Source organism: Sinohyriopsis cumingii, unplaced genomic scaffold (assembly GCF_028554795.1).
Source record: "Sinohyriopsis cumingii isolate HCF-2022 unplaced genomic scaffold, ASM2855479v2 utg001542l, whole genome shotgun sequence".
NCBI lineage: Eukaryota > Metazoa > Mollusca > Bivalvia > Unionida > Unionidae > Sinohyriopsis > Sinohyriopsis cumingii.
The window spans coordinates 515,213-533,070 of NW_028316015.1; the positions used below are offsets into that span (position 1 = coordinate 515,213).

The window sequence follows — 17,858 nt, forward strand, 5'->3', positions numbered from 1 at the left end:
AGAGGAGTATATATTCTTGTTAATGGAAAATTACTCATTCTTGCTGAACTTCTGATGCAGAATGAATCTTATTATTGTGTCCAGTGTTGGATTTGGATGGATTTTTTCATTCACAGGAATTGCAAAGTGCACAGTAATATTCTTGAACAGATACAATAATTTGCAATTATTGTGAATTCTGACAAAGATATTTTTGGACTATATTAATGTGATACATCAAAAGACGTAGTACATCATCACACTCCAGGCTATTGACACATTACTATGTTTGAGATCACAGGCACTTCAACACATTCAGTATTGGAATATAGTTGGAATTCCACTGGAATTTAATTCAAATTTCATACATTTGGGCTTGTGATAGAATTTATTGGACTCTTTGGGATTTAATTCACAATACTACAAGTTTTTTCTTCTTCAAATTTTCACTTTGTATTCTTGGAAAATAAATTATTTTTGTTGAATTTTACAAAATGGTTTTATTTTCTGTTACTTAATTTAAGACTACAGAGGTGTAACACAACTTAAAACATTTATCTTTGATATGATAATTTTGTTATGTTTACTTTTGTTGGGAATGACTTATCTAACTGAAGCTTTTTGCAGTCCCCCCCTCCCTTTTTTGTGCCTTTACCATTTTTTAATATGTAACTTTACTAAGTACTGCATATCCAGGATAGAGATGATGTTCTGTTGAAATCAATATATACATACATAAACATACATTTATTTATTTCAGTTATATATACCCCCTCTCAAGATCAGTTAGCTGGACCATTATACAGCGACCCACCTCCTTCTTATGAAATGGTTGTGTATAGTTATAGACCACAGGCCAGTTCAGAGGATGAAGGTCAAGGCAGCATAGAATTTTATGATGGTTCTTCACGTGGCATTCAGCCTATCATCATGTTACCACCAAAATATTCTCTTGCTGCTGCTCCTTTACCAGAATACGGAGATGCTGTATAACATAGTGTTTATATTAGTATAAAACTAAATAATGGTTGAGTCACATGTCTGTCTGTCTTTCTCTGTCTCTTTTTCTCTTCCCAATTCTCATCATCAGTTGATATCTGCTTTATATCTTCTCCACGGATAATGTAACTTGGTTGAGGTAGTATTTTTATGTTACAAATTCGATGATGTGATTAACAGATGATCTATACTACATGATATTATATTTAGGGATAGCATTGTAACATGGTAGTATTTATGTGTCACATATAAAATCTTTAAGCTGAAAAGGTGATAGGTTAACCAGAATTGACACAGGTTAACAATAGAACAAACAACTTTAACATAAGCTTTTTTTCTTAAATGATTACTCAACCAATATTTCCACATTTCAACTATTTTTAAACTGAATTTTACTTTCTCAATAATGTAAAGAAATTTTACTGATCCTTTTGAAAATGCTTACAATATTATTAAGGTGGCACATCCCCTCCCACTAATTTATTCCAGCATATATTTTCAGTGACTGTTTACAGAGCTTTTAAAGTCACATTCTCCAGGAGGTGATATGTGCCTTTGAGAAATTCCTTCATTTCCATCTCTACAAAGTGTTTTTATGCTCACAAAACTTTTTCTAATGTTTTCATCCATTATATGTAATATTGTTAATCTTATTTTCATGACATATCATTATATACCCAAGTATGCATATTTTGGTTTCCTTGAATGAATTCTTTGTTTGACATTGGGAACAAGTGCATGCCTTCCAGCCATCCCTGTATTTATCTGTTATATAACCTTAATGGGAATTAATGGATTATACCTAATTTGGTGTGCAGCTTTATATTGATGATACCTTAAAAAAGTTGGATGTACAGGCTTCAGTGTCATTATTTAGAAGAGTTATGTCCCCTGATTGCCCATCCTCTTAATTTTAGTTACTGAATCTTAAAATCTTAAAATAGTCAATGATTATTGGATTTCAACCAAAGTTTTTACACAGCCCTGTAATGATGTGACCTACAGAAGTTATGTGCCATGATATTCGGTAACCCTGACTGATTTCAACAGGATCACTTTACCAAGATTCGCATTTATATTTCCATAAAGGAGTAATGCACCTTTTCTTTGACAAGGGTTTTCTTGTTTCAACCAAGTTTTTATTGTTTTAGAGGATTTATGGCTCCAGTTTTTCACTCTTCTTATTTTGTGTTTTGGCAGCATAACTTAACATAGCATTTTTTAAAATGTAAACTGAATTTAGCATGTACATTAATGTTAATAAGGCCTTGAGAAAGTATGACCATTAGCATTCCATGACATATGCAGGAGTTAAAATGACTGTCAGTCCAGCTGAATTACATTAGCATGGAATTTTGGGTGTCAGCCAAACTTGGCATGCAGCTTTCTAATAAAATGGCCTTAAATGAGTTGAAATTCTAGCATTCAGATTGATCAATTTGATTAGTTGCCCCCCAAATGCCCATTTTACTTGTATTGTCTTCCAATACAGCTTATTCTCTTTAAGGCTCTGATGAGCAAGTTGTAATTAATTAGACCCTTTATGATGCACCTATCACTAATTGCCTTAGTTTTGGTTATTGCCTAGTCAGGTACTTACAAATGTGTATCAGTTGGTGATATTAGCAGCTATATTGCTTATATTTCTTGTGATTTTCTAAAGTAAAGTAATCATTTTCCCTGTATTTTTTAGACCAGTTGACCTATAAAATCCCTTTACTTTTTAAAAATATGATAGAGAAGCTAGCATTTACAATTGAAACACATTTTAAAAAATTGGTCAAATGACCAGTAACTTTTCTGTTTTAAAAAACATCCCTATTCCTTTAGCAAGATTTAAACCTATACCCATATATCAAGTCTGCTTTGCAGTTTGATATCTGATATCTTTACAAATTGTTTCACCATAACAACTCCAATAAAAGTTGCCTGAATGACACTGATAAAGCTAATGATTATCACAATATATGAGGGTATGTGTGTGTGTTTGTTGTTGTTGTTATTGTAGATCCCTTTTTCTAATTTATCTGAATACCTTCAACTGGTTAGGTAGAGTTATGAACTCAACACTCCCCAGCCATGATAATGCATTCAAGGTATGTGGAGATTTCTATATTTAGAACCCAACACCCATTCCGATATTAAGTTGTGAGGTGGAGGAAACTACCATACCAGCAAAAAGGAAGTGAAACCTTTCAGACATATTACCTCAACACTGTTTACTGGACTTCAACAAGAAAGATAGTGGTCTGCAGCAGGGGTAGGCAAAATACTGCCCATGGGTTGGATCTGGCCTGTCTCACATTTCTATCTAGCCCACAAAATGGTTTAGAATATGAATTGCCCCCTAAGATAAGTTTTGGATATATGTGTAATTAGTTAATTGTTACTAACTGTATTTACTTTGTTGTAGAAAGAAACTAATGGGTCTTTATGTAATAGTTTGTGAGTGATTTTATGAATATTGTATAAATTTGCTATTTTGTGACAACTTACCAGTATTCATGGAGTGACCCCCTTCCCTAAGAATTGTTTTCCACTCCTCGTCTAGAGCCTAATACATATCCAGACTCAGTGCTTATAACCACTAGGCTACCAGTGTATAACACATTTTTACTATCTTCATTATTGATTTCGTTCATATTTTATTGTTTGGGTTGTAAAAGAGTATGTTCTTTATTTCACAATTTTACTGGCTTATATTGTATAGAATGTATTATCCTTCCTAACACCATTTGTTTTATGTCGGATATCAAAGGGTGTAATGGATTGTATCATTACTGTATTTTCATACATATACTGCACCCATGCATGTACCCTGCAGAAGTTAACTAATGTAAAAGATATTTTGTATACCCCTTTCACGATTATACTTAGCACAAACCCTAAGATAATCTCACATGAACCAATGGATTAATCAGTGATGGAATACTTAAGCAAAATGGACAATTTCACCAGCAGTAGTTTGATTGTAATGCTGTTGACAAAGATGACAATGATGCAGAAAACAAAAAGACGACTGAATCACATCCTGCAACAGTAAATGACATTATTTTCAACAAATCTGTTCCATAATCACATTATATTAGGAATATGAGCCTGCTACCTCACAAATCCAGCCCTACTAAAAGAGGAAAATGTCTCATCCTAATTTTAGATAGACAAAGGGCAAGAACTCTAGCCCTTTACCTCCCCTTGATACCATCAGGTTTTTAGCTTCACTGCTGTGCAGAGCACACATACTGCAATCACCTCTGATAATCCAGCCATTTCTACATTCCTAGAGGCCCATCTATCATTTGTTTTGGAATTATCTGTGGACTTATTGATCTCCTGCAGGTTGTATGCATTATTTTGCAATTTTGGACAGTTTTTGACTGATTTTGTTACTTATTCAGGAATTTGTCTGTAAGACCTCATCCCACCAAACTGTTGAGCATGAATTTGACCTTTTTGTTTATGACATTCGTTGTAGAGCATGTATTGGCAACTATAATTTAGTGCTGCTGGATATTTATGATTATATTATTAGGATTTCACGCTGTTTTGATCTTGTGATTAATTATTACTAAGCATTGGTCCATTCAGCCAGGCCTTTGGAGTGGCTGGTACCAGTGTTTGGTGGAATGACATGTTTACAGCCAGTCTCCAGGCTAACCACAATGTTCACACCAGCTTGCAATGACAGACTTTTGAATACACTTGGCCTACCCTCAAGGGAGAGCTTGTAACTTTGACAAATATGACCGAGCGGAGTCGTTGATGACACCCAGCATGACTTTCACAGAGCGTCAAGCCAAATTGGATGAGGGCCCAGCACACAGTGATTGTGATCAGCCACTGACACATCTGTCTTACTCAAGTCTAACTATGGAGTAGACTGAATCCAGGTTTCTTAGCTGCCATCGAGAAAAATTATCAGGTGTTGTTAATTTTGGAATGCTGTGCGCCTCCTCCCACTTCATAAGACTACAAAGTCCAGGCATTGCTTGATATTGGGGAGGAGGAGGAGATGTTGTCTTTTCAGCTGCTTCCCAAATCAGTGAAGAGTAAAGAGATTAATGACAGGCTTGCATTGGCAACCCAGGCAACAATAAGGTGTTCTCGAAAAGCCAGGTTCCAGCAGCTTTCTCCTCTTGCTGTATCAGATGCACTCCAATGTCTTCAGTATGGAAATCCTGACATTTGACATGAATTTGGCAGCTATCCACATGTCAGCTTCATTGTATTACAGAGTGGATAAAAACATGTTCCATGCCATGTCAAAGCTGGTTCAGAACAGTGGCAACATCCTCCATGTTAGATTTGGCCTCCGACTCGCCGATCAATCCAACAATAGCAACACTTGGAAGGCGATGGCCAGGATCACTCAGGTTATTAACAGAACAGCTCACCACACTATGGCCAATACCTTGACAACTTCGGCCAATTTCGACCTAATCCAATTGGATGCATGTCTGTGGTTGGTCTCCTGGGTAGATCTGTCGCATGGCTGACAACTCGGAAGTGATGACCTAACTCCTCAAAAGGGGGGGGGGGGGCACCAAATCACCTGACCTGTGTGTCCTGATGTGGTTGTTTCTGCATTGGTGTGACAATTTCCATATCAATGTGCAAGTCAGACACATTCTCAGCAGACTCATTGTCCTGGCTGACTCTCTATCCAGGAGAGGCCAAGTCCTTCATGTGGAATGGTCTCTCAAGCCATCAGTCTTTACCTGGATCTGTGCCCTCTGGGGATTCCCAATGATTGATTTTTTTGTCACAAGGTGGAATCACAAGTTGCCCACCTTCATCTCTCCAGTTCCAGACCTAGAAGCTTGGACTGTGGATGTGCTGTCAGTCAGTTGGGAGGTTAGAGGGCCTTTGCATACCTCCCCCACTCCTGATACCAGCAGTTATGGGTCAGAATTGCAAGATGATTCTGATCACCCCTTTCAGATGGGTCAAATCCCGGGTCACTGATTTACTTGAGCTAGCGATAGATCTACCCAGGAAGATCCCAGCAAACCCATATCCTTATGCAACCATGGTCAAGGGTGTTCAATCACTGCCTGATCCATCTTCTTCTACATGTTTGGCTCTTATCAGGATAGCCTTGCAAGACGAGCAGTTCAAACCTTCAGTTGTGGAAGAAATCTCGAGAACAAGAAGATCCTCCACTCTGAAGGCTTATGAGGGGAAGTAGTGTGTGTTTAGGGACTGGTGCTAGGTCCATCACATCTTCCCTTTGCATGCCTCTGTCTCTCATTTGGCTGACTTTTTTCTCTGGCTGTTTGAAGAGAAACAGTTGGCCCTGATCACTATCAAAGGCTATCAGTCTATGATATTAGACACATTCTGACTACATGGCAGATATTACATTGGGCGTGATAGAGACCTTTGCGATCTTTTAGCCAATTTTGATCTCCAGTTACCAAAATCCATACATTGTTTCACAAATGGAACTTGTCCTGGGTTCTAACATGGCTCAACTCAAGAAAGTTCGAGCCCGTTGCCCACACCTCGCTAAAGTTTCTATCATACAAGACATGTTTCTTGATAGCCTTAGCTTCTGCATGCAAGCTTCATGCCCATTCAGTCAACCCCAACTATCTTCAGTTCAGAACAGATGGTTCTGTAGTCCTCCTAACACAACCAGGCTTTGTAGCCAAAAACTGGTTACTATCCATTGGTAACCAACGAGTTGTCATCCTTCCCTTTTCAATCATAGACAAGTTGAAAGCAGCAGCCATGCAGGCTCCTGTCTGCGCCCTCAAGCACTACTTGAGACATACAGAGACAAGTCATGGCATGTGCAATACGCCTCTTCCTCCTGGTGAAAGCCAGAAAGAGTACATCACCCTTCAAGCCCTTGCTTCATGGCTGAAGTGGGTTATATGCTTGGCATACTCTGAGATCTCACAAGATCAGAGTCACCTAATGAAGATTACAGCTCAAGAGATTCAAGCCTTCTCTGTGAGACTTGCTTTTGAATGCAACATTTTGATCCTAGATCTTATAGAAGCTGTTGGCTGGCAATTTCAGAGTCAAACTTCTCAAGCTTTTACCTCAGGGATTTAGCATTGCAGAGACAAATTTTGGATCTGGTGGCAGCAGTACAGACAGTCACCAGACCCAACTAGATCAATCAACACAGTCTGTTAGCTTTGCTGGATTCACCAGTGAAATGCTTTGTAGTTGAGAAGATTTCAGCTTCATCTTCTCATGACAACCATATATATGAGTCCTAGGTTAAGGGATCCCAGGCTGTGTTGCTTGTGCCATTAGGAGATAATTTATTCAAAGGAAGAAACAAACTTTTAAGTATATGTATGTGTGTGATTTGGATTTTTAACATAGCTTTAAAAACATTTCAGTCATATCGCTAAGATGTCTTCAGTGTGGCAGTTTATAGTGATGTCTAGCACAGGGGCATCGTGCCGCAGACATGTAGTATGATGTCCCACCCAGTCACATTATCCTGGACTCTCTAACCACTAGGCCACCAGAGTGGTCAGCTTTTAAGTAAATTATGTTTATTTGAGAATACTTACCCAATCACATTACTTAAAAAATTACTTAAAAACCCTCCTCACCACCCCATCATGTGAGCGTCTTTGTTAGTGTCTCACTCAGCCCAAAACTGGTAACATCTGGTGGTATCAAGGGGAGGTAATGGGCAAGAGTTCCTGCCCTGTCAAAAAAAAGACAGGATAAGATGCTTTTGTCTCATAGTAGGGCTGGATTTGTGAGGTAGCAGGCTAATATTCCTCATGTAATGTGATTGAGTAAGTATTCTTGGAGAAATATAATTTACTTAAAAATGTGCTTTCAGTGAAAACCAGTCAGACAAGAGCTTATATGGATTTGACAGCAGTTCTCACAGGATGAAATTCTGATGAAACAGATAGGTTTCTTTCAATATTTCTACTAAAGTAGTGATGGGATGAACACTAGTATAACAGTAGTGAAGAACATTAGGTACATGTATTAAATAATGTAGTTAAATTACCTTCCTGACATCCATGATTACATCTGCTTAATACACAAGTGCAACACACTGAATGGTATACTGCTCCCTTATTTGTTGTGCAGTATGTCATTTTCAGTCAACTAGTGATTGCCGTGTCAAGCAGTAGTAGAGAAAATTGGTTTGGCAGTCCTTAAAGTACGAGGGTAAGTACAACTTTGTGTTGGCATAAAAAATTGAATGTCTGAGCTAAACAGTGGTACCAGATTTAATATGCTACATGACATGTAGCTTGAAAGATCAGCATTAATTCTTGCATAGCTTGCATAAGAGGAGAACAGAGTCCTCTCATATAATTATATAGTAATTGTATGATTTGTTGGTAAATTGTAAGTAATGATATGAGCTCCTGTGCTTATGTTGTTTTTAAACACCATTATTAAAAATTATATCTGTATAAATTTAGAAATAAGCCGATGACTACTAGCTGTATTAAAAACAATGTTATTATACGCTCATGTTTTTCTCTGTTAACTTTACATTGTCAGAATCATGCAGTATTTTACAATATTGCACTCATGTGCGCTTCATATTGCACTCGTTTGTGCCCAGTAGTGTATTACGAACTACTGTGTGAACAAATCACGTACATTCATGTAGTAGATGCTTTACATTTTGGTTGATTAAATTTGTTTCTGAATAAACTAAAGCAGGTTATTCGTGGTCTGCCACATATCAGCTTCTTTGCCACATTCCGCATTAACTTTTTTGATACAGTGTTTCAGATTTAGGCTAGAGATAGACAACCAGATAGGTCTGGGTCCCTACAAATAACATGCAAGTGACAAGGCATAAAATGTCTCCTTTAGCTGGTAATAAGAATGGCCAAAAATATACTTAGTTTTACATCCTGAATTTCCTCAAAATTTACTTTCTTCTGCAAATCTGAATTACATGAGCAATGTCATGGGTTCTCAAGCTTGATTACACATTTTGAAATTGTACCATAATTTTGAATATATTCCAAGTGCAATTACATCCTCGTTACTGCACTCAAAATGAAATAAACATTCTATAGTGTCTTTTTGATAATTGCAGTCAAAATCTATTCATTCCAGACTAAATGGAAAAGTTGTTGCAATGCGCATTCATTCAAAATACAAATCCAAATTTCAGTTTTACATAGACCAAAATGCCATTTTCTTTTTAAAGTTATGTCTAGTGTGCAACAATGTTCAAATTTATCTAAGCGGAGTTATGTGCACATTAATAATGTTTTTTTGTGTACTGATGAATCTGCGCTTGTGTATTTAGTTTGGAATGTGGCATAAATTCAGTTACTTTGTTTCTTGTAGTGTTTTTATTATTATATAATTAAGCCTTCGGTAGAATAAGAAAATGAACATATAATAAAAAGGTTACATTTGTATGGGCAAATACGAACTCGTTTTTTCAGATGGATATACTGTACTTACAAGGTCATGCAGCATATCCATCCGAAAAACTCGTTCATATTTTCCCATACAAATGCAGTAACCTGTATTACAACCTGCCCAATGTGATATCCTGAATGGGGGGTAGTGCAGGCTATACACACACTGAGATACCTTGCATGGTGGTGTGTGTGCAGGGTATATGCCCACTGAGATACACCACATAGGGGAGTGCAGAGTATATACAATTCTTTATAACTCGCAGGATATATGTGTGAATATATGGTATGTTTTTCATTTATTATATGCCTGAGGAGTGCCATGAGCTCAAACAGATGATATGGCCAGTCGGATAAGATTTCAGGACAAAAATGGGCTTAACTATTGGAAAGGAAATATGATGAACAAATTTAAAGTTTTCTATATGTGTATTGGGAGTGGGGAAGAGAGAGAAGGAGAGCATAAATTCAATAGATATTATTCTTCCATTCCTACCATGATTGTGAAAAAGGCCTTATTGAACCATTTTATTCATGAACACAGATTGTTGGTGAATAAAAGCTATTTATGTTTTTGTTTTCAGATAATAATGTCTTTTAAGGTAATTTAAATTGTTTTATACTACTTTCGTTTTCTTGTTTCACATCATACACCCAAAATGTATTTGTCATATAATGTCCTTGATGCAGTTGTAAATAATTGCAAACAAATGGTTTTGTGCTATTTTATTTTGTTAAATATAGTGTTGTCTTTGGTATTTTTACTTTTAACATTTTGTCTTTTAATAGTCTGTGTGTGCTTTGTATTTAATTTTTATCAGAATTCGCCCTTCTAATTATTTTTTGAAGTTGCCATCTGAAATTTAAAAATATTAAGTAGGTTCACTGCAGCAGTGTAATGAAAAATGTTAGTTTGTAAGGTATATAGGCATAATGTTGCAATTTCTTACCATAGAAAGATTTTAAACACACTGCCAGCTGCTAATGAGAACAGTCTGCCAGCTGCTAATAAGAACTATCTGCCTGCAGCTAATGAAATTCCCCATACCAGAATGTATTGAAGTAATGGTCATGTTTGCCCAGTCTTTTATATCATGGTAGATTCCCCAAACTTGCTTTATATGCAATTTGCTGTTGTAATATTTGACTCTTTCACACACCCTAAATTTTTCTAATATATAAAGGCAGAGTATCAGTCTCTTGAAGTTCAAGTCATAGACTACATCCACCCTTAAATAGCCAACTGGGAGATAAAGAGAAACAAATTGTTTGTTAAGACAGATGCTTTCTGAAGTGAGGTAAAAACTATGAATTCATTTATTTTTATGGGTATCTATTTTTATAGGCAAAAAAAATATTACATTTTTGTCAGTACTTTGTTAGGACAAGATGGCCGCTATCGCTTAACTGGCTTGAAGCAGCTGTTCTGTTTTTTAATGCCGTTTTCATGATATTTGTGCTTGTTGCCTGTTTTCATCTACGTTATTGTGTTCATTATGTATTGGCTGTTAAATTTGTATGTGTTTCTTCATCTCCTTGTTTTGGAAATGAGAACAATTAGGCTTTTCTCAGCTGTCTTGCTCCACTGTTTTTGAACAAACCACCATCACGTGATACTCGCCAGTCAACCCGTTTATGCTATGATGGACCCACATTAATTGCTTTAAATGATCACTCTTTGGCTGTCCACACTACATTGTGCTCTAGGCTAAACGAACTGGAACTGCATTCATCATTACCTAAATGTAAACAGAAGCGAAAAAAGAAACGTTGTTTCAAAGCTGGCCGACGTAGAACAGGAAGAAGAATTCCAGTTATCTTCCTTATTTCGGTTCAACAATTTAAAAAAAAAATCGACTGTTAATTTAGATAACCTAATTCAAATCCCTATTAATTTGTCAACCTTTGTGTCAACTATCCAGGAGATACCTCTGCGTATTGCATTGTTCAATGCCCAGTCAGTAGGACCACCGGAAAAGCGCACAGAAATAGTTCATTTTATCAATGACCAAAATATTGACTTATTTTTCCTGACAGAAACATGGCTAAAAACAATAGGCGATGAGCCCAAGTGTGCGGATCTAACACCCACTGGTTACTCCATCAAGTTGTTCCCCCGTAATTCTCGCAGAGGTGGAATTGCTGTCATCACAAAGAACTCCATGATAAAACGTCTTAACCACACCACAACATTCAATTTCGACCACACATCGTTTGAACTAGTCCAAACCACACTCACACTGGAGCAAAGGTCAGTTCAATTTTTCTGCCTATACTACCCTCCTCCTAGTAGAAAAAACAAGCTGGCTGACTCTCTCTTTTTGGAGCAGTTTCCGAATCTCCAGGACTATGGAAATTTGATAGGTGGCAACCTGGTTATTCTTGGAGATTTCAACTTTGACTGTCCCGGAAACCCAAAGACATCAAAACTCCTAGATTCCATTAATGTTTTTAACCTGAAACAGTCAGTTAACCAACTCACCCATAAACATGGTCACATTTTAGACCAGATTCTTCATAGACCTGATGATAACATTCTACGGTTGTCCCTGGTATCCCATGACCTTGCATCAGATCACCAATGCATTGTATGCCATCTTGACGTATCAGTCCCTAACCCTCCACCTTTATCTGCTACTAAGAGAAACCTCCGTATGATAAATAGAACCAAACTAATGCACGACATCCAGGCTAACTTAACAAACTTGTTTACTTCCTACTGCAGAACAACCTGATAACTGCCTGCGTTCATTGCTTGACAAACATGCACCAACTATCAAGTGCAGAGTATCAATTCAGAAGTGTTCTCCATGGTATAGCAGTGTTAGGGACCAGCTTCGCACTGCTAAAAGAGACCGCCGTAAAGCTGAGAGGCTTTGGCTTTCCACCAGACTCACTATTCATAAGCAAATCTATGAAGCCACTAAGAAGAATGTCACAAATATAGTCCATGCAGCGAAATCAGCCCACTATCCTACTATGATCATGGAAAGTTCCAGCTGCAAAGAGCTCTTCGAGATTACTAACAAGCTAATGTCAAGGAACAAATCTACACCACTTCCAACTACCTTCTCTCCAGTCGACCTTCCGGACATGTTTGCAAATTTCTTTCGTGACAAAGTACAAACCATTAGAGATAAGCTTGACACCACAATTTCAATTGACTCGTCGTCACCATACAGTTGGGATACAGAATTTGAGCGGCAACCATTAGCAGCATTTGAACCTGTCTCTATGGATTCCATATGTACAATCCTGATGAAGAGTGCACCAAAGTTATGTGAACTTGATCCAATTCCAACATCACTGCTGCTTGAGTGCTTAGATCCAGTATTGCCTTCACTAACTGATGTTATTAATACCTCTCTCTCATCCGGGGAATTCCTATCATTTTTCAAAACTGCCATTGTAAAGCCTCTGCTGAAGAAACCAACACTAGACCATAATGATTTAAAGAACTACCACCCAGTTTCTAATCTCCCATTCATATCAGAAATCTTAGAAAAGGTTGTTCTATCCCAGCTTGTATCTCATCTAAATTCAAACAGTCTTTTTAGCAATGTACAATCTGCATATCACCCTTGCCACAGTACTGAAACTACTCTTCTAAAAGTAGTTAATGACATTATCTCTGCGTTGGATAGCGGAAAGATTACAGTCCTCACCCTCCTTGATTTGTCTGCAGCATTTGACACAATAGACCATGATATATTACTTCACCGTCTTCAGCATGTATTTGGCATTCATGATATAGCCTTACTGTGGTTCAAGTCCTACTTGGTCAACAGGACACAAATTGTATCTGCAAATGGAATACACTCCAGCCCAGTTGATCTGTGTTGTGGTGTTCCAGAGGGGTCTGTTCTTGGACCTGTTCTCTTCATTCTGTACACTGAGCCGCTCTCAAGTGTCATGGATCATCATCCAGTGTCCCACCAATTGTACGCTGATGACACCCAAATATACAAATCTAGCCACCCAACTGAAGTTGATGCTACCATCCAAGGTGTAGAGAGGTGCATTTCTGATGTGAAATCATGGATGACATGTAACAAGCTGCAGATGAATGATGATAAAACTGAGGCCATTCTGATCACAACACAAAGACTTTCTCATTCACTGAGGCCATTCTGATCACAACACAAAGACTTTCTCATTCACATCCTTTACCTCAAACAATAAATATCAGCAACACCAACATTAAATTCACACTATCAGTACGAAACCTAGGTGTTACTCTGGACAGTGCTCTCACATTGCACCAACATGTCATGAACATATGCAAGGCTGCATATCTTGAGCTGAGACGCATCAGCTCCATTTGCAAATATCTTTCAGTTGATGCCACTAAAACACTTGTGTGTTCATTAGTACTTTCAAGACTGGACTATTGTAACTCAATTCTGTCTGGTTCATCTCAATATCTGCCCCAGAAACTTTAAAAAGTTCAAAACACAGCTGCTCGGATCATACTTAGAGTACCACGATCAGAGCACACCTCCCCATTGCTCTATACTCTACACTGGCTATCCGTTTGATCCAGAATCAAACACAAAATTTGTTCTCTGTGCTACGTTTCACTGTTGGACTCTAGTCCAACATACCTATCCAACCTCACCCATGTGTACACACCAGCAAGATACTTACGCTCCTCTTCTGACAATCGTATACTCATTATTCCCACTATGAAAACAAAGTCATATGGACAGCGTTCTTTTGCATACCAGGGCCCAGCAACATGGAATGAATTGCCCACTGAACTTAGACACAAAGACACAGTGATCACATTCAAGAGGGCTCTCAAAACTCACTTATTTCGACTGCAAGAACAAACTTAAAGACCTAATAATGTTTCCTACCTTAAATATTCTCAGCATTTTTTTTAATGTTTTCTAATTTCATGGTGTTTGTTTTTGTAATCATATCATTATATGTTTTTTATCTTATAGGTGTTGACTAATGTTGTAAAGCGCTTAGAGCTTCTAAAGATTAGGTGCTATACATAGTCCTCATTATTATTATTATTACTTAATTTTGTCGGGGGCCGAGTTGTCTGAAGCGCTCTCCGTTACAGATCACTGCCATCTCACCCCTGTCTGCTCTGGTTCGAGTCTTGGATTCAGCCAGTGTGGGTATGTGAGAAAGCTTGCTGGTAGCTTCTGGTGAGTCAGTGGTTCTTTCCAGGGTTTTCCTGGGTTCTTCCTCCACCATTAATACTGGCCGTCATGTATAGCCTATCGTGTGCTGAAAAATGGCATTAAATCCCACAACAACAACAACAACAACAACAACTTAATTTTGTGGATATGGGGAAGGAGTTCTATTGTTTGCACAGTGATTCTTGTGTGTTCTGTTGTTGGGGTTTTAAAGTCATTGAAAGCATGAAATACATAAAAATTGGTACCCTATGAAAGATGGTTTATTCACAGTATATGAAGAAACCAGCAAAAGGGAAATAAAATGCTTGTTTTGATGTGGAGAGGATTGTTGAAGGGAGGCTTGTTACTCCAGTATGGAAGCTGAAGTTTAATTTCATATGTTCAGTTTGTGCCATTCTTCCCACATGTTGCTATGCATAGCCAGATTGTTTCTGTTCAGAGAATGTAACTTGACTTGTGACAACCTGGTATTTAAATAGTTTTATTTTGACATTTATCACTTAATTCCAGTCATTCACCAATTAGGCTCCAGGTCTTTATGTAACAGAGATTGAAACCTTGCTGTGATATTTCCTCTGCTCACTGCATTAGATCTGCAAAGTAGTCCATAAAATTTGAGCAGCATAATCCACAATATACAGTTGGAAGCCGGTGCAGTTGTATTGAACTCATCCTATTTATTGAATAAGTGTGTTTATTGACAAAGTCATTCCAAGTGTATATGGACAACTATAAGTGAACTGTCATTTCCAATTTGGTATTATTGTCTATGATAACACAATGCAGTTAAAAATTTAAGCATGACAGAATATCCCATGATACAGAACAGTAAATATGTAGACACTGTACACTTACATCTTACATATAAATTATAAATGCTTAAAACTGCCTTTGGCCATTATTTGATGATAATTGTTATGTCATAATATAAAGACACAATATATTTATCTCTTACGTATAAAATATAAGTGCATTGGCCTTATTTGATGAACATTGTTAAGACAAAATATTAAAGAGGGATGTGAGGTTTACTAAGGTATCTTTGTGTTGTAGTTTGTATATGTCGGCTTATTCCATGAATTATATACATGTGCTGAAGGGATTTATAATGAAATTTGTTAACTTTTTAATGTGTGCATACTGTTCTTTGCATCTTTTATACAGTTCATATCATTTATGAAAATTAATGAATTTTCATAGCATATTGTGTGCTTTTCTATAAAACTGTTACTTGGATTTTTATTTTTGCTTTTAAAAGTGTTATTCACACATACTTAGAAATGTCCATGTCTTGAACATTATATTATCATCATGTGCGACTAAAAAAATGAAAGAAGGTTCTTTGACTTTTAATCTTCCCCTTCTATAATCCATGCAATTTTATGGGATATTTTAGGGCCCTTGGGGGTCTGAGATCATTCACCTGACCTGTATTGGACCATTAGCCAAATATCATAATATCTAGTATTTTTGGTTGACATCAAACTTTTCCTCTATGGCCCTGTGTAAGACTTACAGTACTGAGGAAACTTTAGTTAGGAAAAGGTGTTCTTTGCATTAAATAGAGTTTGGATTTGCATAACTTTTTGAAACCCTATATAATGCAAACTGCACAGACCCAGATTTGACATAATGTGCTATTATATATGGGTCTCTGAAGTTTGTTAGGATTAATCAGAGGAACAAAAATTACTCAGATCTGCTGTGATGAAGTGTAACCAACTTCTTAAATTGAACAGCCAAGTATAAAGCCTATTTAAAAGTGAAATTGATCCCAGACTGCTGTCCTGTAGGGATTGAATCAGTAGATTTTTTAACAAAGAAAACTTGTATTGCCAGAACAGGTATGAGACTAAATTTGACTAAATCTTACAAGGGACATGCTTCAATTAAATCTGTTGATTTTAAAAAGTAACCATGGTCTGATATCCAGTAAGATGTTCTTATAGGAGGAAATTGTCAAAGAATAGAAAGAGTAACTTAGACATAACTGAGAAGACAGGTTTGTTCAGATTATGCTCTCATAACATACCAGTTGGAAATAACCAGAATAATAACCTCAAGTTTAAATCAAGGTGCTAATGGAACTGGGGTAGGACTTGGCATAATTGGCTAAGTTATCAGGTTCAAGAAATACTCCCATATTGGCTAAAGCTGTGTGCTTATGTAATTTGGATTTTTAACATAGCTTTAACAATTTTTCAGTCATATCACTATGATGTCTGCAGTGTGGCAGTTTATTGTGATGTATAGCAATGTGGGATCATGCTGCTGACATGCAGCATGATGTCCCACCCAGACACATTATCCTGACTCCAGGCCAACCAGTCCTAACACTAACCTATTAATGCTGAACTCCAAGCAAGGTAGCTGTTTGTACCATTTTTAGAAGTCTATGTTATGACTCTGCCAGGGTTCGAACCCATGACCTCCCGCATCCAAGGTGGACACACTAACCAGCAGGACACCAGAGCAATTGGCTAAACAAGAAGACAGAGGTGATTAGGATTTAGTGTCACATGGTCAGATAAGAATTAGACATACCTCCAATCTCATTTGGCTGAAAATAAAAATACATTTAAAACTTAAATGGGGAAAACAATTGATGACCCAGTGATTAAATTCAGATACCATAATGAGATAATGGTGCATTTGTGCCATATATCTTTAGGACCATTTAAAATGTGTTCACAAAGCACCATGATAGTGTCATTATTATTGGCAATTTTATCATCATCAGCATCATCCCAGGTATCATCCATTAGGATTTTGTTGTTCTTTCATTAGACTAGGTGATTCCCTCTGCATTTGTCCTCACAGCTACTTTATTTCTGAGGGTATATTCACTCATTAAACATTGGCATTTTTTTGTTGCAACATGTGCCACATTATAGCACAAAATATATAATCCAGATTTTCTAAGCTATAATTCCAAAAAAACAAAAATTGCTAGGATGTTTTGGCAGTGGGTCTGAGGAGACTGTTTGATTAAATTAACTGTTTCCACTACCAGAAACAAAAATCTGACTTATGTACTAAAGTTAGGGTTACAAGTACAATTCAATTAAATGTCAAGATTTTTGGGCTTTAATGAAAAGATGAAATACAAAATTGTCACTCAATACATTATTTTAACAATGGTCTTTTTGTCAACCAGTAGCAAATGGAATTGAAAGGCTGCTTTACCCATACTCAAGGTCCTTAAAGGAGTGGCCGAGTGGTCTAAAGCACTCACCGTTACAGATCACTGCCATCTCACCTCTGTCTGCATGGGTTTGAGTCTTGGGCTCCGCCAATGTGGGTATGTGAGAAAGCTTGCCAGTAGCTTCTGGTGGGT

The 17,858-nt window shown here is 37.2% G+C and overlaps 1 protein-coding gene across 6 annotated transcripts in view; it reads left to right on the forward strand.

The window, feature by feature from the left end:
- LOC149771963 (uncharacterized) overlaps window positions 1-17,858 on the forward strand; it is a 75,283-nt gene that overhangs the window by 29,020 nt on the left and 28,405 nt on the right. For 5 of the 6 annotated variants that reach the window (XM_089948017.1, XM_089948020.1, XM_089948018.1 and 2 more), the window contains exon 4: window positions 740-15,858. The exons of the other annotated variant lie outside the window; for it this stretch is intronic. In XM_089948017.1, the coding sequence (XP_089804143.1) occupies window positions 740-972 (233 nt within the window). In that variant the 3' untranslated portion in view covers window positions 973-15,858. Of the gene's footprint in view, window positions 1-739; window positions 15,859-17,858 lie in introns of those variants that run through there. 6 annotated transcript variants of the gene reach the window in all.